The sequence below is a fragment of the Pogoniulus pusillus genome, chromosome 25, assembly GCF_015220805.1.
Source record: "Pogoniulus pusillus isolate bPogPus1 chromosome 25, bPogPus1.pri, whole genome shotgun sequence".
Taxonomy (NCBI): Eukaryota; Metazoa; Chordata; class Aves; order Piciformes; family Lybiidae; genus Pogoniulus; species Pogoniulus pusillus.
Window position 1 is genome coordinate 4248746 of NC_087288.1, and position 22401 is coordinate 4271146.

The following is a 22401-nucleotide window of genomic DNA, read 5'->3' on the forward strand; positions in this document are numbered from 1 at the left end:
TTTTGATTGAGATGATTTCATATCAGATGAGCTATTTCGTTGTTCCTTTCAAATATTGCTTGCTTTGGAGAGTGTTTGGCTCACATGAAGTGTCCTGCTAGCACTTCAGAGAGGTGAAACTAGGAAACACACAAGGAAAGCCTTCTGGTTCAAACACACAAGGAAAACCTTCTGGTTCTTTAACATACAGCATTCTGTGGAAGATTAATGCAAATGATTGCAATTTATCTACAGGACCTCTGTAGAAAAAAATAATAAAAAATAATTAGTTTCTTGCTTAAAAAAAAATCAAGCAAAGGTAGCCAAAAAAGTAGTCACCCATTTATCTTAGTCTTGCCTAACTTGTTTGCTGTGCATGTTTATTGGTATAGCTATGATCGGCTGTGGGGTTGCCTTTTGAAATACAGTGTCTAAAAACCTGTTTTTAATCTTCTGGCTATGCCTGTTCAGAGCTAATGTGTGTTTGGATTACAAAATGGATGGTACAGGAATTGTTGATTAATGGCAAAACCAAAATCATCTGGCTGGTGTTAGCAATCCAGGTGTAAGGTCCAGCACCTGGGTGGGTGCAATCCCAAGCACAAATCCAGACAGGATGGTGAGTGGCTGAGAACAGCCCTGATGAAAAGGACCTGGGAGTCTTGGTTGATGCAAACCTCAACATGAACCTACAGTGTGAGTGCAGCCCAGACAGTAACCATGTGCTGGGCTGCAGCAAGAGCAGTGTGGCCAGCAGGGCAAGGGAGGGGATTTTGCCCCTTTAATCTGCACTCCTCAGACCCAACTTGGAGTACTGTGCACAGTTCTGGACCCCCCCAGCACAGGAAGGACATTGAAGTGTTGGAGCCAGTCCAGAGAAGGCCCCAGAGATGCTCAGAGGGCTCTGCTATGAGGACAGGCTATACGAGTTGGGGCTCTGCAGCCTGGAGAAGTGAAGGCTTTGAGGAGACCTTGCAGTGGCCTTCCAGTATCTGAAGGAGACCTACAGGAAGACTGTGGAGGGACTGTTGACAAGATCTTGTAATGAAAGGACGAGGGATAATGGGTTTAAACTGGCAGAGAGGAGATTGAAACTGGATGTTAGGAAGAAGCTCTTTACAATGAAGGTGGTGGAACACTGGCACAGGTTTTCCAAGGAGGTTGTAGATGCCCTCTCCGTGGAGGTGTTCAAGGCCAGGTTGGATGAGGCCTTGAGTGACCTCTTTTAGTGGGAGATGTCCCTGCCTATGGCAGAAGGTTGGGACTGGATGATCTTTGAAGTGTCTTTCAACCTAAACCATTCTATGATTCTGTGACTTCGATTTTGAATGTGAGGTATCTACTGGTGTGAATGAGAATGAAAATAGGATTTTTAGAATACCTTGGTTTGAGTGGTAGGCATCACAGTGGTGCTGCAGGAGGTGTCCTTTGGAACACTTAGTGCTCCTGGTGGAATCATGGTGATGCTTTAAGAACCATTTTAATTTTTTTGTCTCACTTTGCAGTGTAATTTGACTTTGCAATACAACTTTTTAATTCCAGATTCCTAGAAAGTCTAAGTTGGCTGTTCACAGAAACATCAGAGATGATGAAGGCTTCATTATCCGACACTTTGCAGGAGCAGTGTGCTACGAGACGGTAATGTCACTTAGACTAAACTATTTCTGTTAAAGCCTTGTAAGACTCTCCTATTTTTCACTCTATATAGTTTAAATTAACAATATTTTCTTTCATCAGAAGAGAAATTTGGAAGTTTATGTCTTGGCTTTGAAACTGATTTTGTGTAGGGGACAGAATTGAGTTAATTTTCAGTTCTGAAGTTGCGGACTGCTTTGGTGACACATTGGGTGTAGGAGTTTGTTATAAAACTATAGGTGATGGTGTCAATATTCAGTACATTGATTCATGATCTGCAATTCCTGCATCAATAGATTTGCATCTTGGTGAGGAATCATAGAATCAGCCAGGTTGGAAGAGACCTCCAAAATCATCCAGTTCAACCTAGCACCCAGCCCTATGCAGTCAACCAGACCATGGCATTAAGTGCCTCATCCAGGCTTTTCTTGAAGACCTCCAGGGACGGTGCCTCCACCACCTCCCTGGGCAGCCCATTCCAATGGCATATCACTCTCTCTGGGAAGAACTTCCTCCTAACATACATACTGCAAGATATAAAAGTATTGTTAGGCTTAAGATTAGTTTTTTGGCAGCATGCTTATCCTTGTATGTAATCACTGCTTATGTTATTAAAAATCGTGGTTTGTGGTGTTTGTTTTCCATTTCTACTGTCAACAGAATCATTCCTGTACGAATACAAAATAGCTGAAGTTGTTACCCTCAAAATACATTCCAGATTCTTATCCTTTTTGGCTCTTCACCATACAAAAACCACTGAAATGCCTGCAGCCAACATCTAAACTCTCACTTTTTATTATTCTATCTGGAGTGAGGCTGTAGCCAGGTGGGGTCTAGACAACAAACAACAGAACAAGGGGACACAGTCTCAAGTTGTGCCAGGGGAGATATAGGCTGGATGTTAGGAGGAAGTTCTTGCCAGAGAGAGTGAGTGCCAGGGAGATGGGCGAAGTTGCCATCCCTGGAGGTGTTGAAGAAAAGCCTGGATGAGGGACTTAGTGCCATGGTCTGGTTGACTGGACAGGGCTGGGTGCTAGGTTGGACTGGATGATCTTGGAGGTCTCTTCCAACCTGGTTGATTCTAAGATTAATAAATGAGTTTAGAATAAACAGAAGATCCATGATGATTTATTGCTTTGGACTGTCACTGCAGTGTGTAAAATAGAAACTACTTCCAAAGATTGTTTTTTCTTTCATTATTTGAGAATGTGTTCTTGTTCTTACTTAGTTGAAAATACTCCAAGAATGGTAATGCTTGCTGTGCTGTGTGGAAATAGACACATTCTCTAGGTCCTTTTACAGATTAAGACTTAATGAGGCATTTAGTGCCATGATCTAGATGACTGGATAGGACTGGGTGCTAGGTTGGACTGGATGATCTTGGAGGTCTCTTCCAACCTGGTTGATTCTATGATTCTAAGATTGAAGTCTTTATGTTACCTACCTGATTTTTCTGAGGTCACTCAGTGAGTCAATATCTACAAATAAAATTGGAATACATTCATTGCAAGTGCTCTGTTCAGCTGTGTACCTCATCCTGTGTTAATAATACCTTTGGGTGTATTCAGGAATGGAGGAGACAGATATGAGCACCTAAGTTCTGCTCTCAGAGCTAATCAGATATGAGATAACTTTGGTCCACAAGCTATGCTAAAATGTTTGACATAATTTATCCTGCTCCTCAGAAGGACTTGCTTAGCTTGAGCCTTAAAACTTTCGGACTATAGATGTCTTGTTCCTCAGCTGTTATTTAAGTCTCCTTCTCACTGCACTTAAAGCACTTATTGCAATCTGATTTGTGATGAGGGTGCTCATGTGGCTGCATTCACATTCCAGTCCTGTGCTTTCATATTCCAAGGGAATTTTGGGAGAGTCTGTTCTTTGGTCCTCATCATCATTAAATCTATTTATGGGCTATCTGGCAAATTCATGTTTTCTTTGAATTGTAGTCTTAGCATTTTCATAAATATTAGTCACTGTTAAAGTTGTACCAGAAGCTATTAAGGATTTTGTTAGTGTGAAATTGGATGGCAGCATCTTGAATTTCCATGTAATGCTTTGTTCTTAACTTGTAAATGTTAAGGAAATCAGAGAGGTAAAGTTTTGAGGAAGGGACAATGTCTTTTATTAAATCAGCTGTAGTTTTAAGTAGCCACAGGACTGCTAAAATAGCCATTTTTGATTTTCCAGACTGGATAGGTGGACCAGTTAAGGTGTGCATATTCCTATTTCACAACAGATCTTATGTGATATTGTAGGGGGTGAAGAACAAAGCCTCTCAGAACTCCTAAGTAATGATGTGCTGAATAGTGAAATAAAGAGGATAATCATGGACAAAAATAACCATTGACCAAAAAAAAAAGGCACTAATCCTTACCTTGGGCTTTGTCATTCTAACATCTTTGAAATTCAAAGAGTATCTTTCTTCTCTCTGTCAGTAGTGTTTGGTGTGGTCAGTTGAAAAGTTGTTTTGCGTGTTTGAACAATGCCTTACACACTCTTGCTCATTACTGAATGAAGTATCTAACTTTCCTTTTCTCTGATTTTCTGTAAGACTTAAGTAACTGGAGCAGTGAAACAAACCTGCTGTTATATCTTGGCTTGTCTTTTCAGAGGCAATTCGTGGAAAAAAACAACGATGCCTTGCACATGTCCCTTGAATCTCTTATATGTGAGTCCAAGGACAAGTTTGTTCGACAGCTCTTTGAAGCTAACACCAACAACAACAGGGATCCCAAACAAAAAGCTGGGAAACTTAGTTTCATCAGTGTGGGAAACAAATTCAAGGTAAAATAACACATCAAGTTGTCTTCTAATATATTTCACTTTTAACCTACTTGAAATAAGTAGGATCTAAGGTTGGGAGAACTGTGGTAGGATTCAGACAAGGAGTGTTTTGGTTTGCTACATGTTTCCATTAAAAAGTGTGTTTTGTAATAGTCCTTACAGAGCTTACACACCAACACTTCAATCAGAATCTTAAAAAGCCACATAGAAGTCTCTATTCAAAAGGTTTAAAGACTTGAGATCTGAATTTGGAGTCTGTGAACTTTAAAGGGGTTCCAAATGTGACAAAAGATGTTTTTCCATCCTATCTTAATTGTGCATTCTAGAAGATGTATCAATTGGCAACAGTTTGCCATTCTCACAAAACAGTATCTAACCTAAGCACTATTTCTCCTCTTATAAAGTGTGGCTTTCACAGAAAGATGTTTGTTGTGCTGACTGTTTCCTTTCTCAGTACCTGAATCTGATGCTTCTCCTCGTTCTCTCCTTTCTTCTGCTTGTTGTAAAGCTGACCTTCAACCTTCTCTTCTCCAAGTGTTTTCTGCATCCTTTTCTCATTCAGCAGTTTTATTTTAGCTGGACTATTCCAGCTCAGGATGGCTAGAAAGAAAACTGTAGGGGAATTTAAGAGATGAAAAGCAGTCACAGCCACGGGCTGCAGGTAAAGTTTTTGATATCACGGATTTACTTCTGGTAGAGCTGCTGCATTTTCAGCAAGAGCTCTTCTCAACACACCTGGGCCAGATCCAATGAAGGATTTGTATGCCTTCAAGTCCAGCATAGCAACTTTTTTGATGTGTGCTGAAACCCCCACATCATGTTCTTAGCAGGACTCCTGGCACAGTCTGGGGAAAGCAGGTATCCTAGACAATCCAAAAACCTTGGAGAGTGGGGCACTACCAATAGCAGAAGAGCATTTCTGCTCCATTTCAGGGTTGAGTGCTGAATCTGGACTGCAAGGTAAAATCTTTCTTGCATAATTGTATATTTTGGTTAATGTTTAGGACTGTTCTCTGAAAATGCAGGGGTTGAAGAACAGAGGATATGGTAGCATTACTTTTTGTATGGCAGCAGGGTTGTGTTTCAGATCTCTGCTGTATTCAGTGCTTTATGCTTGCTGTATTTCATGTAGCACCAGGTTATTGGTCAGCCTGACAAAGGGATTCTCCTTTCACCCTTCTGGAGATGGATTGTTCTGTATCCAGAAATAAAACTTTGGGTGCCAGGAAGAGTGGGAGGGAGAGCCTGACTTGTAAAGCAGTGACTTTGGTATTTAACTGGGAATTGGGCATCCTGCTCTTCTGAGTCTTGCTCTGCTGTTTATTTCCTCTTTCTTTTGATACAGTAGTTGTGGAATTAAACTATCACAACTGCTTTAATATAAAATGATGATCAGAAGGCAGACTGAAAAATGGAATTCCATACACGTAAGCTATCTTCTGAGCCAACCCTGCAACCATGAGTCTGTTGTAGGTCAGTCTGGGATTCCTTGTTTTGAAGAACTGCATTTTCAAAATGAAACCAGCTGTGGGATCTTTGATCTGGTTTACACTTTGTTGCATCTCAGTTTTCAGTTCCTCTTTGATTTAGCTGCCCACATCCAGCAGATGTGGACATGTGAATGATACCACTGTCCAAGGAGAGTTGAAGTAAAAAGGGAGTCATGTTTTAGGTTAAACAGCATTTGAGTGAGGAACTTTTTTTATTGCCTTTTGGACTTCCACATCTGGAACACAACTAAAGTCCTCTTTGGATCTGGCCCATCAATCTACAGTTCTTTTTGATGTTTTCAAGTTTCATGGCATTTTGAATGTATGTGTTACTTCCAGTAATTCATTTGGTGTTACCTTCTCAGACACAACATGGGTTGCTGATGAACACTAATAGCCTTGAAAATTTCACTTCAGATGACATCAAAATCTGTCATCTTAGTAGAAATGTCATCTCCTTCAGAACAAGAATTCTGAGTGCATCATTATGGCAGTCAGTCTGAAGTTCTTTTAATTACATGGATTATTAGATGATGTTGCAAGAACTTCTCTATGAAATCCTTCAGACATCCCTTCCTTATAACTAATTAAATTGAATTCTTATAAAATCAGTTGAGGGAATAATGACTAATTGGTTCATCAGAGCTCCTGAAGAGTCTTTGGGATGATTTTACCTTACTGCAGTGATGCTGGATTAAATTGTGATAATTCAAAGAGCAGTGATTTTAGCAATATGTTTTATTCATGTGATCATCTTATTAGTGGCATTTCATCTGAGAATTACTCTAACTTCTTGTCAAACCACAGAGTATAAGGAAGGAGTGTGTTTTCTCTCTAGCAGAAGCATTTTGTTGATGGAAATTAGGCTGTCCTTTCCAAAATGAAGCATTTCTTAACTTAAGAAAACATAAAGATTATATTCAAGTAGAGATACAAAGAGTTATGTGTAAGTGGGAACCAAGCAGGAGGTTATTAGTGTTTGTCATGCCTCTTTTGGCCCTCTTTTTTTCTAACCACATCCATGATAAATTTAATAAACCTAAACTTTATCCACTGGAAGGATGACTGGCAGCTGTAGGTGTCTCATATTGCCCATCCAAATCTGGTTTCTTGGATTCAAGGTAATTGAAAGATCTGCTTTAAAAAAAAGAGAGTAAAAAATCAAATCCTTTCAATTTTGGTTCCAGTACAGAAAATGAGGAATATTAAATTAGGACATAGAGAATTTTGTCTTACTTCAGCCTGTGTATGTAAAGCTTGCTAGGAAACTAGAAAGGCTGGCACAGCAGTAATTTCTGTGGCAAACCAGATATGTCTATAAAGTAAAAGTGCAGCTGGTTTTCTGATGGGGTTCTGGGATATTTTAAGTCCCTACCAATTGCATTCAGTGACCATGATGTTGTTAGATCCATGGGTGGACTCAATGATCTTAGAAGTCATTTCCAACTGAAAGGATTCTATGAATCAGTAGCAACTGCAACTCATTATCCCTGATGGGCTTAAATCTCTGGTGAAGCTCTAGACCACCCAAATAATGATAGAACAATGATCTAGGCCTCTAGACCACCCAAATGATGATAGAACAGTGATCTTTTCTGATCACAATGTGTTTAAATCCAGCCTCAGTACATATGATACTAAAATGATAATTTGGTTATAGTCTCTTGTCACCAACAGAGAATTCAAAGTTTGGAATTAAAACTAAATTACACAAGTTCAGTCAGCAAAATGTGGACCAAGCTTCAAAAAAGAAAGCAGCAAAGAAAACCCTGAGCATATTTGCTTTCTGTGTTAATTATTTAACACACAAATGTGATCTTGCTGTAGATTAAATCTGGGCTTTTCCAAAATTTCAATGTATTAAAAACAATATTGCTGATCAGTCTCATTTTCTTTGTCATTTTATTACACAGCCATTACCTCTCTCAAGTGGGCTTGCACTTCTTTGATGAGTGTTGTGGTATTTTCCATACAGTATTGTTGCACAACTAAACACAAGCACTTTCCTCAGGCCCATTCATGCACACTTGCATGATTTTGTCTGTGAAAATCTGTGATTTTTTGGTTTGTCAGTTCTGCCTGATCAACTAACAATGAACATAAGCATGCAGTGATGCTGTACCACAACTCTGTGTCTGTATCTCTCTGTATGTCATGGTAAGACTCTTGAAATGTCTGTTTTCTTTTACAGACTCAGTTAAATTTGCTTCTTGAGAAGCTTCACAGTACTGTAAGTATATATACAGATACAGGGTCCAAATTTTCTGTTATGAGTCATAACTGGAGAGGGCCTACAAGAAGAATGGACAGAGACTGTTTACAAAGGCCTGTAGTGATAGGACAAGGGGCATGACTTCAAACTAGAGAAGATAAGATGTAGATTGGATGTTAGGAGCAAGTTCTACACCGTGAGGGTGGTGGAACACTGGAACAGGTTGCCTAGGTAGGTGATTGGGGACCCATCCCTGGAGGTATTCAAAGTGAAGCTGGCCAGGGATGTGGGCAACCTGATCTAGTTGAGGATGATTCCCCTGCTGACTGCAGAGGGCGTTGGACTGGATGACCTTTGGAAGTCCCTTCCAACCCAGACCATTCTGTGCTGTGATTACATCACCCACATAGCTTGCAGTAAATGTGATAAATAATTGCTTCAGACTTTGCAGTTATATGGGACTTTGGAAAAACCTTGCTGTGCAGGTAATAATTCTTGAGTTACTTAAAAAAAAACCAAACCAACAAACCACTACCTTTCAAAAAACTGTTGTGTAATAAAAGTTACACAGTTTGAGTAAAGAATGTGGAATCTGCCTGGGTTGCAGTCTCCTTTGTTGTCACTTTTGCTTCCTTCCACTGTTGTCATTAATTTGCAGAACCTTTCAGGGATGTGATTTAGAAGTAAGACAGATGTTAATTTCTTTTTAGTTACTCTTTAGAGGGTGCATAAAACCATTAAAAAATGAATTTTGTTTTTTGTGATAGGCTGTAAATGCACAGGTGATCAAAATACCCTCATCCTCCTAATGCATATCTACTGATTGAGCTGCTAGAATGTGATAGTTTGTGGAATTCTTTGCGTAGCTAAACACATACTCTTTTTTTTAGTAGAACTTGGTTGTTGCAGGAACTCTTTCATTTCTCTTCATCACATTTTCTAAGTAATTCTAGATACGAGGTTCTGGTCTGTCAGAAAGTGAAAAGGGAGGGAAAGACAGGGGAAAAAAAAAGAGTCAGGTGCAGAAGAATTGCTAACAAAGTTTTTACTGCACTCAGGCAGCTGGTCTGAAAGAAAGATGATCTCTTTCACACAGAATGCTCTGCAACTGTGACCCAGTCCAGGGACAAAATATATGGCCAGGTTTGCTGTACCCGTGGCTGAGGGTGTGTTATTAATATAGTGCTCCCTTGGCTGGTGCTCTCTCACTCTAAGCTGAGAGATGGAACAAGAGAGAAAAAGCTGCAAATTAGGAGTAATGCTATGTTTTCTCAGTCCCAAGCTTGTTCTTACACGTAAGATAGGTTATTGTAGCAGCCACTTGTTAGGGGAGAATCTGAATAATTGGATGGTGTCTTGCAAAAATGTCATCCTTAATGAGTGTGAAATGATCAGTGGTCAAAATTACAGAGATACAGCACACATGGGTGACAGGAAAGTGAAGGCATGAGGCAAAAGAAGCTGTAAGAAAGTGGAAGTTAGAAGGAAGGTCAGGTTCATTTGGCATGATTGCAGTATCAGGAAGCTGGTAGCATGTTCATCGGTGTGAACTCTGGAGGCATTGGGTCTTAGGTGATGTGACTGCAGGATATAATGAGGGTAGTAGAATCAAGACTGCTAAATTGTAGTTAGGTTGTGCTAATGTTAAGAACATTTGAATGAAAAACTCAGAAGTTGAGGATCCAATTAATAGCTTGAGTTCACTTACCTCAAGACCAAGGCTGCATTGCAAATCTGAGAGAAAAAGCATGTCAGCATTTCTCCTTTAGAACACTATTATTTTGTATCTATTCTAATCCTTTTTTTTTCCTCTAGCTGTAGTTATGTATTATTTATCTATGTGTTTATATGTTATTTATGTTCTTTCAGAAGGATTTAAAATGTGTAGATTCTGCTAACTTGTTGGTTTTGTCATAGGGATCTAGCTTCATTCGGTGCATCAAACCTAACTTGAAGATGACAAATCACCACTTTGAAGGAGGACAGATCCTCTCTCAGCTTCAGTGTTCAGGTAATGTATGCTTCTGATATTTTTTCCCTCTGTTCATTACTTTGTGCATTATAGGTTGACCTAAGTTTGAAATATGTGAGGTAGAAGCAATATTTCTTTGAACTGTTGCTGTCTAGAAGATAGCTGATTTATGTCTTATGAACAGTTATGTGGAATTTTGCTAACTTAGCTTTCATTTTAGTCACAGGAACCCTAAAAATAATTCATATGAACAGCTATAAAGTCTCTTCTTCATGAGAAGAGTGGATACAATTTCTATTGACTGTTTTTCCATTGATGATTATGAGAGTTCAGACACTATCTGTCTATGTAGGAAGCTCTGTAGCTATTTATTGGTACATACATTTAGATTTCCTGTCCTGGATCTCATTCTTATCCCTTTGTGTTAATAAGGTAGCACTTCACTCCAGAACAAGAATTTCTTTGGGTCACTGTAGCAACTGAATTGTTAGGAACTCCTGTGTGCATTTAAAAGCAGGCAGTATTAACTGAGATACCTAATAATTGGAACACACCTGTTTTCTTGGATTTTAGAGGTACCATGACAGAATTGAATCCTACTGCATCAAAATCGATGGGCCAGTGTTAATGGGATGAGCTTGAACAAGGTCAAGTTCTAGGTCCTGCACTTGGGCCACAATAACCCCAAGCAATGCTACAGGCTTGGGGAAGTGTGGCTGGAAAGCTGCCTGGCAGAAAGGGACTTGGGGATTGTAATAGACAAGCAACTCAATATAAGGATTGCCAATGGCAATCTGGCTTGGATGAGAAATGCTGTGTCCAGCAGGAGTATGAAGGTGATTGTCCCCTTGTGCTCAGCTCTGGTGAGGTCACACCTCAAGTGTTGTGTTCAGTTTTGGGCACCTGATTACAAGAGGGATGTGGAGGTGCTGGAGTGAGAGCAGAGGAGGGCAGCGAAGCTAGGGAAGGGTTTGCAGAATAAATCTTATGAGGAGCGACTGAAGGAGCTGGGGATGGTTAGCTTGAAAAAGAGGAAGCTGTGGGGAGACCTCATTACTGTCTACAGCTATCTGAAAGGATGTTGTGGAGAGGTTGGTGCTGGTCTCTTCTCACAGGTACATAGTGATAGAACAAGAGGGAATGGCCTCAAGCTGCAACTAGGTAGGTTTAGTCTGGACATTAGGAAAGACTTCTTCATGGCAAGAGTGGTCAGGCACTGGAACGAGCTGCCCAGGGAGGTGAGTCACCAACCCTGGATGTGTTTAAGGGTCATTTGGATGTGGTGCTTGTGGATATGGTTTAGAGTGAGCCTTGTGGAGCAGGGCTATCAGTTGGACTTGGTGATCCTGAGAGTCTTTTCCAACCTGAACATTTCCATGGCTCGGTGAAAGTGTCTTTATACCACTGTTAGTTTGATTTGGAGCTAAACTTCCAGCAAAGGCACTTAAGCATAGTATTCCTTGTTGCACACTACAGAGTGCAGTGCTGTGTTGTCATTAGTGTTGAAATGCTGGGTGCTTTCCAATTTTTCAGCTTCATTTTCAATAAATAGTAGGTGCTTTTGATAAATATTAGCAGCTTTGTTCATGCCAAAACTGCATGCTTGGGAATGAAGTGTGTTCATTCATAGAATGGATTAGGTTGGCAAGGACCTTAAAGATCATTTCATTCTAACTCACCTGCCATGGGTAGGAGCATCTTCCACTAGAGCAAGTTGCTCAAGGCCTCATCCAACCTGGCCTTGAACACCTTGAGAGAAGGAGCATTCACAGCCTCCCTGGCCAACCTATTCCAGTGTCTCAATACCCTCTCTGGAAAGAGTTTCTTTCTAATCTCCAGTCTAAATCTACCCTCCTCAAACTTCAATCCAAGAAATGTTAGAGGCTGGATCCGGTCCCAAGTCAGCTTTGTGGTTTAGTTTCTGAACAATGACCTAGAAGTTCATGTCATAAACTGCTGGTTAGCATAACTAACACTGCCTCCTCCGCATTTTACTGACAGCAGCTTTTGCACATTTGTTTATATGACATTAGGAATGGTTTCAGTTCTGGATTTGATGCAGGGTGGTTTCCCTTCACGAGCTTCATTTCATGAGCTGTATAATATGTACAAGAAATACTTGCCTGACAAATTAGCTCGGCTGGATCCTAGACTCTTCTGCAAGGTAAGAAAAAAACCCCACTTCTTCTGTGTCATCCAGCACAGCAAATATATTGTGGTGAGGATTTTCTTGGGTTTTGAACACTTTGATTTTTTTGCTTGGTTTTTGCTTTTTTAAGACTATAATACTGTGAGTTGGGGTATTTTTTTAATGTATTTCAGGCACTGTTTAAAGCCTTGGGACTGAACGAAAACGACTACAAATTTGGGCTGACCAAGGTGTTTTTCAGACCTGGCAAGGTAATGTTTCTCCTGGAGTTTGTGAATGGGAATCTTAATTTCAGTTGGAAGGGACTTCTGAACAAACTGACGTTGTTCAACACATTGCTAAAAGTGTGCCTAACTTAAATAAGGTTGCCTGGGGGGCTTTTTGGTAACTCATTTTCATTTTCTGTGAAAAGAAATCAATATTTGTACAGATATAATGGGTTTCATGGTCTTGCTGATAATGCTTTGTATTTCTAATACTGTGTTGGTATTCCCAGGTGTTGGTAAAGACTTATGTTAGCTATTAAAAAGAGAAAGAAATATTTTCTAGTAAAATCTGTTTCTAGCTACAGTCTTTCTGTGATTCTGAGCATTCCTGCTGCAATGCAGAGGAAAGAGATGAAGTAAGGAGCTGTTGTGCCTAGGAAGGAAAATTATTTTAGTTCCAGCAGAATGTTGTTACTGAAAGGTAGAAGTAACAGCATTTTCAGAGAAAGTTGCCTGTAGCTGGACCCTTGTGCAAAGGTTAAACAATGAGAAGTACTTCCAGGACTTTGTTTCTGCTTGTATATAGAATTAGAGGCATCTTGAAGTTTTAGAAGGCCAGAATAAGTGTTGAGGATATAGAAAAACAATTAATTTTTAGCTTTTTTTTTTCCCCAATAAATATTTGTAATGCTGAATAAGTAGTTGGATTATACAAAATGCTAAGTGTTACCAATCTATTAAACAAACAACCCTTCTAAGGATCAATTTTATGTGTTCATTAAGGACTAAAGTGATTCCAGAGATCCTGCTCACATGAATTGATGAAAAACTGATAGACAGATGACTTAGAGTGCCCCAGTACCCTTTTAACACAACATAGTCTTGATTAATAATGTCTAACACCCTGTTCTCCTAGCGTGTAACACTTTTGGGGTGTGGTTCTTGTTTAGTTTGCAGAGTTTGATCAAATAATGAAGTCTGATCCGGATCACTTAGCAGAGCTCGTTAAGCGAGTGAACCGCTGGCTTATCTGCAGCCGTTGGAAGAAAGTTCAGTGGTGTTCTCTCTCTGTGATCAAATGTAGGTATTCTCCTCTTTTATTACATCAAAATGCTTGTTAAAAGTACAGTGAAGCAACATCCCCTTGAAATGTGGCAGTTACCACCTTGAAATGTGGCCAGGAGCATGTGTAAAATGGTTATATACTGAAGTCTGAGTAATTGATTTCAAGGTTGGTGACTTTTTAATGCTTTATGTTAGATACACACAGGGAGGCTTAGATTAGAGGTTTTCCAAAGTGGGGCATACAACCCATCACAGTCTCCCATTTCTAGTCTGCTTGGGTGCTTCCTGAAGCCTGGGGAAACACCTGCACAGAAATATCAGCTATCACAGGCCATTTACTTTTGGGAAGTGGCTTGTATAGAGGTTGTCATCTCTGGGCAGAAACTGCTTGTTTGAAAGCAGTGAGACAAATTATGGAGCTCCATATCCCTGTCTCCATTCCAGATATTACTGCTGGACAGCAGATAAGTGTCTGTCACTATTCATATGTGTTTTCTGAGTGCTTGGCCTGCCCAGTTTACTGTGCAGAGTAGGAATGAGGTAGTGCTTTGATGTGCTTTATTAACACTAGCTGGGAGATGGGGAGAAGTCTGACACAGGATGTCAGGGATATGTAATAAGACAGAAGGTGGAAAATATGCGTTAAGATGGGGAAGAAGAGCATAAAGGCCTCATGCCTTATGGCTGTGCATTTGAGACATCACAGCCATGATATAGAATAATGGAATCATATAATCAGTCAGGGTTGGAGGGGACCAGTAGGATCATCTATTTCCAAACCCCCTGCCATGGGCAGGGACACCTCACACTAGATTAGGCTGTCTAGAGCCTCATCCAGCCTGGCCTTAAACACCTCCAGGAATGGAACTTCCACCATCTCCCTGGGCAGCCTATTCCAGTGTCTCACCACCCTCATGGTGAAGAACTTCTTCCTGACATTTAATCTGAATCTACTCGTTTCTAGCTTTGTTCCATTCCCCCCAGTCCTGCCACTACTTGACAGCCTAAAAAGTCCCTCTCCATCTTTCTTGTAGGCCCCCTTTAGACACTGAAAGGTCGCAATAAGGTAAACTTGGAACCTTCTTCTCTCCAGAATGAGCAGCCCCAACTCCTTCAGTCTACATCTACAACCATGACTGATTGGATCCTATTTGATATTGTTTTTAGTGGGATAAATAGAATTTGTGAACCTACAAGTTTCAGACATCAGAAATTGTAACACTAAAATAATGGTTTTGCCCTAGAAGTTTATGCTCTTAAGTCTGTTTATCAGAAAGGTAGGACAGAAGGTCTGTCACTGTGTCCAGTAAGTGAAAACCCAGACAAATAACACACTGGTCTCACATGCCTTACTTCTTTTAGTGATTTATGGGAAATGAGAAGCTAGTTTTATCCTCAGAACAAAGCTGAAATAGATACCCAAAACATAGAAGGCATCTTTGTCATCACCTAAATCCAGGAGTTAAATAGCACTGTGTTCACAAACCGTGTGCTCAGCTGATAACTGGAGGCAGCATGGATCCTCAGGTGTCTGTCTTCTGTGTTAGATGAAAAACCTGCAGTTCCTATTGCTCTTCTGAGCTACTCAGCATGCGTGCTTGTGCCTCTGCCTTGAAATTATTCTCTGTTTGACTCGCCTTCTGCTCCCAGTCATTACAGTCCTTAGATGAGGATGGTGTTAGAACAACAGAGGTTTTGGGTGGTGTGTTTTGATACCAGTATTGAAGAGAAGTGTGCAGCAGAGTGACAGCTGCTTCATTATGTCTAGCAGATGTTGGCTACTCAGTTACCCTTCAGTGCAGGGCATAGACTTGAAGCTGAGCATTTCCTGCTTACTGGGTCCGGTGACTTTTCCCTGAGGTTACTCATGTCTGTGAATCTTGGAGGGGAGGGACAGTGTGCACACATGTGAGTGTGCACCTGCTGAATTCTGCTTTGCTTTGGTTGGGAGCCTCTGTGCCTGGCTCAGAGTTGTGAATTTTGTTGTCTCTGTCATCTTACATGTTGTGGTTCCGGCATAGACCCAACTCTGAAACCCATACGATCTACATAGAGTTTTGAGCTGTCAAGTGTGTGAGTAATATAAGAGTTATGTTAACTTTAATAAACCCTTTAGACTTGGTTTCTTCTGTGTTTGCAGTGAAAAATAAGATACAGTATCGAGCAAGTGCCTGCATTAAAATACAAAAGACTGTTCGCATGTGGCTTTGCAAGAGGAAGCACAAACCACGGTAAGAGACGGTGCTGTGGTCAAAGAAAATGGGGTTTTAATGATGCCTTCTTGGGAATGTAAAGAGCAAATTTACTGTGCCTAACTAAAGAGATCTGAAGTCATAGAATGATGCTAAATGCCACTGAAAGAGGCTTTGAGAGCTGCCATGTTCCACCTTTCTTTCCCAAGGATTAATAGACTAAAGTGACCTTTTCCAAAGATATGTTTATCTCTTTGTTCACAAAATCCTTCAGTGATGAGCTACTTATTAGAAATCCTCAGTGAAGTCTAAGTGAAATTTAAGCTTATTAATTTTTTTGTCCTTTATCCATTTACAACTTCCATTATAGCCCTCCTTTCTTTATCTTCAGAATAATTGTGTGTTCTGTCTTGTCTCCCCTTGAAATTAAGCAATCACATTAGCTTGAAACTGGCTGCATAGTATCCTGATGGAAAAACCACTTTAGTCACTAAGCTCTGCTGACATCTTTTCATTCTTTGATAGAGATCCAACTCTGCTCTGTAATAGTGTGGTTCATATAAAATAACTTTATTTTTGATCCTTTGATAATGGTTTCATTTTGTACCTTGACATTTCTGACCTTGTCCCTGTATTTTTATCCTGTTGAGTACTTGTCTTCAATGATTTTAGTTTCTACTTTGTGTTGTTTTCCTGGATCCCTGTTCTATGATTTCTTTCTAGGAAGACTCTCTGTGGATTTGTAACTGGTGTATGTGATCATCAGTATTAGTTCTTTAAAGAGCTCCAAGTTTTCTTGGACTCTTCCCCAGACCTTTAGTTTCCTCCTGTGGGGTCTAACAATTCTGTTCCCTGCTGTATGGCTATTTTTTTTCTCTGATTGAGTTCCATTACTCATTAAATAAGTGCCATAACTCAACCTTTATCCACTCCAGACAAATCCTCTAGTAGATACTAATAATTTGCTATTGAAAACCAAAACACCACCATGTTGATTCTCAAAATGAAAACCCATTTTCCCATTTCAAGTTGCCATCTGCTAATCAGTTTTAATTTTTGTTTGCAATGCTCCATTGCAGAGTTGCTTCATAGAATCATAGAATCAACCAGGCTGGAAGAGACCTCCAAGATCATCCAGTCGGGCCTAGCACCCAGCCCTATCCAGTCAACTAGACCATGGCACTAAGTGCCTCATCCAGGCTTTTCTTCAACACCTCCAGGGATGGTGACTCCACCACCCCCCTGGGCAGCCCATTTCAATGCCAATCACTCTCTCTGAAAAGAACCTCCTCCTGACATCCAGCTTATACTTCCCCCGGCACAACTTGAGACTGTGTCCCCTTGTTCTCTTGCTGGTTGCCTGGGAGAAGAGACTAACTCCCACCTGACTACAACCTCCCTTCATGTAGTTGTAGACAGCAATGAGGTCACCCCTGAGCCTCCTCTTTTCCAGGCTAGACACCCCCAGCTCTCTCAGCCTCTCCTCATATGGTTTGTGTTCCAGGCCCTTCACCAGCCTTGTTGCCCTTCTCTGGACACATTCCTGAACCTCAACATCTCTCTTGAATTGAGGAGCCCAGAACTGAAGCAAAGGGAATGTGATTTTTCAAAAGGCACAACTTGTCTTTCCTATCCACCTCTTTAATATAAGTAATTAATGTTAGTTTAAAGAATGTCACCTTGTAAAACCAGGGTAAGATAGAAGTCAGCTCTCCTATCTTCACAGCATTGATGGCCTGATAAAAGTTCGCACGCTGAAGAAGAGACTTGATAAATTTAATGCAGTGGTGAGCGCTCTGAAGGAAGGCAAGGCAGAGACAAGCAAACAGGTCAAGGAGCTGGAGCATTCTATTGATGCCTCAATGACCAAGATTAAGGTATGTTAATAATCAGAGAAGTAGTTTCTCATAAATGGAGTCTTTAAGAAACTTTGTCTAAAATAGAAGGCCAATGTGCTTTTCTTGATAGAAGAGATACCTTAATATAGAGGTCTGGATTTTCAGAGGCACTGGGTAAATTGCAGTACTGAAGGGGGCCTATGAGAAAGCTGAAGAGGGATGCTTTAAGGGGATGGATCCAAGCTAGAGGAGGGGAGATTCAAACTGGATATTAGGAAGAAGTTCTTTGCCATGAGGGTGGTGAGACACTGGGACAGGTTGCCCAGGGAGGTGGTAGAAGCCCCATTCCTGGAACTTTTTAAAGCCAGGCTGGCTGTGGCTCAGAGCAACTTGATCTAGTGTGAGGTGTCCCTGCCCATTGCAGGGGAGTTGGGACTAGATGATCCTTGAGATTGCTTCCAACCCTGACAGTTCTGTGATTCTGTAAATCATGAATGTAACTGAAATGGTTCCTGAAACTGGCTGTATACATTTGGACATTTGAGGAGAGGGACTTTGGGATGCTGGTGGAAGAGAAGCTCAGTGTGAATTGTCAGTGTGCTCTGGCAGCCCAGAAAGCAAACCAGATCCTGGGCTGCAGCAAGAGAAGTGTGGCCAGCAGGTAGAGGGAAGTGATTCTTTCCCTCTGTTCCTCACTGGTGAGACCCCACCTGGAGTACTGCATGCAGTTCTTGAGCCTCTATCACAAGAGGCATATGAATGTGGTGGAAGGCATCCAAGAGAAATGCCACAAGGATGATCAGAGGGCTGGAGCACCTCTCCTAAGAGGAGAGGCTGAGGGAGTTGGGGCTGTTCAATCTGGAGAACAGAAGGCTCCAAGGTGACCTTATTGTGGCCTTTCAGTATCTTAAGGGGAGTACAAGAAAGCTGGGAAGGGACTTTTTAGGCTCTCAGGGAGTGATAGGACTGGGGGGAATGGAACAAAGCTAGAAATAAGTAGATTCAGGCTGGATTTTAGGAAGAAGTTCTTCAGCATGAGGGTGTTGAGAGCCTGGAATGGGTTGCCCACAGAGGTAGTGGAAGCCTCATCCTCAGGTTTTTAGGAAGAAAGAGAATGATGTGCTCAAGCTCCTCCACCCTAAAGTGTCAGTCTTATTTAATTGTACTGCTCAGTGTTCTCCTTTCACTTACTATTTTCTGGCTATACCTATATAAAAAGTGAAATACAAATGTAAGAGCCTGTGATCCCTTCTTACTTAATTTTTTGCAGACCACTGTAATGACTAGAGAACAGATACAGAAAGAGTATGATGCTCTGGTGAGAAGCTCAGAGCAGCTGCTGAGTGCACTGCAAAAGAAGAAACAGCAGGAAGAGGAAGCAGAGAGATTACGACGCATCCAGGAGGAAATGGAGAAAGAAAGAAAGAGACGCGAGGAGGAAGAGCTGCAACGAAAGAAGGAGGAAGAGGAGAGACGCCTGTGAGTCCTGAATGAGTTGCTGGTTATAGAATGAGAAGGAAATAAGATGCTTTAATGAGGTCATTTTTAATACTCCTTGAATTGTGCTCCTGGTATGTTATGCAGTGTTAAAATGTTCCCTTTCCCAGAGACTTGTAATGTTAAGTGTAGCTGGAAATACAGATGGACATGGAAAGTTTCTTGGCTTTACAAAGAGTCATAGAAAGCACTGGGTTGGAAGGGACCTCTAGAGGTCATCTAGCCCAACTCTCCTACAGTAAGCAGGGACATCCCCAACTAGATCAGAACCCAGTTAAGCCTACCATGTAACGTCCTCTTTTCATGGCTGTACCAGCATCTGGCTTACCATTCAGGTTTTTGGAAGGTGCTTTCTGCTATCCTACTCACTTGGCATTGTAATAAGATATTTTCATTTCCTCCTCTTTTGTAATAGGAAATCTGAGATTGAAGCAAAGAGAAAACAGGAAGAGGAAGAGAGGAAAAAGAGAGAAGGGGAAGAAAAGCGTATCCAGGTTAATGATTTAGCTGTGTGTGGGTTTTGGAGGCTTTTTGGTGGTTGTTGGGTGGTGGTTTGGGTTTTAAAGAAAAGAAATTGAAAATCTTTTTCACAATTCTGGTTCTCTTGTGAGTCTACTACCTTCATTTTATAAATGAGTATCTCAGAGTCTGTCAGCAGTGTTGCTTTAATAGTAAATGTAAGGCAAAATCAGGATTAGGCACACCAGATCACCTACTCATGGCAAGTTGAGGTCCTCTAAGTAGAGAGACTTTTAAGTTATTTTAAAGTTAAAAATACACAACACTGGAAAACTCCAGTTTGGCCTCTGGAAGTTTTTGCAGATGTTCCACATCAGGCATGTTTGTCACTCTTTTGCCAGAAGTCACATCTGGATTTAGGCCATATCCTGTTCCTGCTTTACTGTAACCACTTTTGGAATATCTGTGACAATGCAAGATACAGGGCTGTCTTTGGTAGCCCTTTGGTAGCCTACTTCCATGTAGAATAAATACCTGCAGTTCAAACCTTGCCTCTGCCTGGAATAAAGTCGCTGCTATTACTGCAGTCATGATGGTGTAAATTCGTGATGAGTAGTGGGAAGAGCCTTTTGCTGAGATCTGGTCACCAAGAAAGACACTTGGCATGTGTGACTTGCAGAAGTATGAGTTGGGTGGCTGCATTTTACTTACTGTGTGTGCAATCCCCTTTGTTAACTCATGATGTTAACCTGGAATTGCAGTTTTGCTCTGCAGAGGCAGAGTGTCTGGATTGCTTCTGTTTTGCAGTGAGTCAGAATCTGACATTTACTCAAAACCAAAGCTGGATCAGGTTCACAGAGGATTCCAGTGTTTGTCTTGATCCCTTTTGAAAATGAACCATGGGCTTGCATGCAACTCAGTGCCTATTGCAAAGTCCTGTAATGCCAAGTGCAAAACATCGGGGCAGAGGGGGGGCATTATGTTAGTGCCATACTCTGTATTGCCCGAATTTTATTGATTCCCAAAACTTTGAAGTCTGATTTTCATAATAGCTAGCAAAAAAAACATCCTGTTCTTTTAAAGTACAGAATAATTAATTGCTGCTTTCATTTGAAAAGGTAATTCAAATGGTGATGGACACTGATGATTTGATAAACTACATAAACCCCAAGAAGCAACCCTGTAGCTGTCTTTGTTAATGCTAATGCTGTTACATTTTAAGCTCTGTGAATGAGGAATGTTTTGAAAGCTATGAAGGTGATGCTTGGCATGTTTTTCCAGCAATGTGATTATGCAGCATTTTGGGTTTGATTGGTTAAGGTTAAAGGTATGTTTTTGTAAAACAGGCTGAAATTGAAGCTCAGCTAGCTAGAGAACGGGAAGAGGAAACCCAGCACCAAGCAGTGCTTGAGCAGGAGCGGCGTGATCATGAACTTGCCATGAGAATTGCCCAGAGTGAGGCAGAACTCATCAATGATGAGGCTCAGCTTGATTTAGGACTGCGCAGGTATGGGATTAAATAGTTGCATTTCTCCATTTGCCTCTCTTGTTTATTCTTCCTATCCTGATGCCTTTGAAAAGACTATGCTCTTCTTGGGTCTGTGTATTTTCATACTGATTAAGTAGGCCTTTTAAGTCAGTGTCTTAGAATCTTTCTCAAATGAACTCATAAACTTTGTTAGAAATAGATTGCTTTTTTGCCTAAAGAGCTTCTCCAATTTGCATCTTACTACATGAGTAATTTAGTAAGTGCTTGTAAATACAACTGCAGTTCTTTTTCTTTCTGAGTTCTGGAATGGGTTACAGGTTGGATTGGGTCCCTCCCCCAGTGATGTTGTAAATCTGCCCCAGAGAGCAAATTCACCACAAGTCAGGATTTGGAAAGTCTGAAAATGAAATTGTATTTTTTACAGGTAAACTAAATAAAACAGTATAGACAAAACCCCAAATAAACTACTGCAGAATGTAGTAACCTTAGAGGGAGCAGAGATGAGGTAAGCAGCAGGCAAAGCAGCAGCGGCAGGAGAGATAGCAGCAGGAGCAAGCAACAGAGATTCAGGCTGTGCTTACAGATGTAGTTTTCAATGCTCTAGTGAAATTATATTAACTAATCTATTGTTGCCAATTTATGGCCCATCCCTGGCATGTTCACCTTTTCACTCAAAGACTTCAGCACTTTTCCATTTTTACAGTCAGTGCCTAAGTTTTCCTGTTCCTAATTTTTTATGTCTAAGCTACAAATCGAGCTCAAATGGCCACAGGTTGCAACCAATTTGAATTGTTATTTTGTAACACAATTTCTTCAGTAGTAAGTAGTGAAAAATGTAGTCTCCTTTTTGGGACTTGATGGTTCCACTCTACACTGAATTTGTGTGTGTCTTGTGTGTTTTAACAAGAAGCCCTCTTTTGAATGCAGAAATAGTAGTTTTGTAGATTCAAAGAACAGCAGGTTGGAAAGGAGCTCAAGGATCATTGAGTCTAGCCATTCAGGGTAGGAATGTAGTTTAAAGGAGATGGCTCAGCAGCCTGTCAAACTGGGCCTTGAAACTGTCTAGTGTAGAGGAATCTACCACTTCCCTTGGGATTTTACTCCACTGTCTATTATTTCAAATGGTGAATAATCTTTTTCTGGTATCCAGCCCAAATCTCCCCAGTAGCAACCTGTTCCCATTACTCCATTAATTCTTTCTGTGTCCTAACTGGTAAGTTCTTTAAACTGGCATAAATGTATTTAATAGAGATGGGTTTGAAAATGAAATAGTGTCTTAAATACTGTTTCCTTTTGTGTGAAGTTTTTGCTGTGCTGCAAGTGTTTGGCTTCTGCTGTACAGATCCATGGTGCCTGCAGAGCAGGAGTGTGTGTAAAGCATGATTCCTTAGAAGCAGCTTAGAAGTTCCAGTCAAAACAGTACTTGTTCAC

At 40.8% G+C, this 22401-nt stretch overlaps 1 protein-coding gene across 6 annotated transcripts in view; it reads left to right on the forward strand.

Moving 5' to 3' along the window:
- Positions 1–22401, forward strand: part of MYO6 (myosin VI) — a 117870-nt gene that overhangs the window by 79839 nt on the left and 15630 nt on the right. For 5 of the 6 annotated variants that reach the window (XM_064164234.1, XM_064164235.1, XM_064164236.1 and 2 more), the window contains exons 17-28: positions 1522–1617; positions 4228–4401; positions 8083–8121; positions 10021–10114; positions 12109–12239; positions 12398–12475; positions 13381–13510; positions 15636–15726; positions 17414–17564; positions 18796–19004; positions 19438–19516; positions 20828–20988. In XM_064164234.1, the coding sequence (XP_064020304.1) occupies positions 1522–1617; positions 4228–4401; positions 8083–8121; positions 10021–10114; positions 12109–12239; positions 12398–12475; positions 13381–13510; positions 15636–15726; positions 17414–17564; positions 18796–19004; positions 19438–19516; positions 20828–20988 (1433 nt within the window). Of the gene's footprint in view, positions 1–1521; positions 1618–4227; positions 4402–4909; positions 5063–8082; positions 8122–10020; positions 10115–12108; positions 12240–12397; positions 12476–13380; positions 13511–15635; positions 15727–17413; positions 17565–18795; positions 19005–19437; positions 19517–20827; positions 20989–22401 lie in introns of those variants that run through there. The other variant, XR_010306986.1, reaches the window with a different exon arrangement.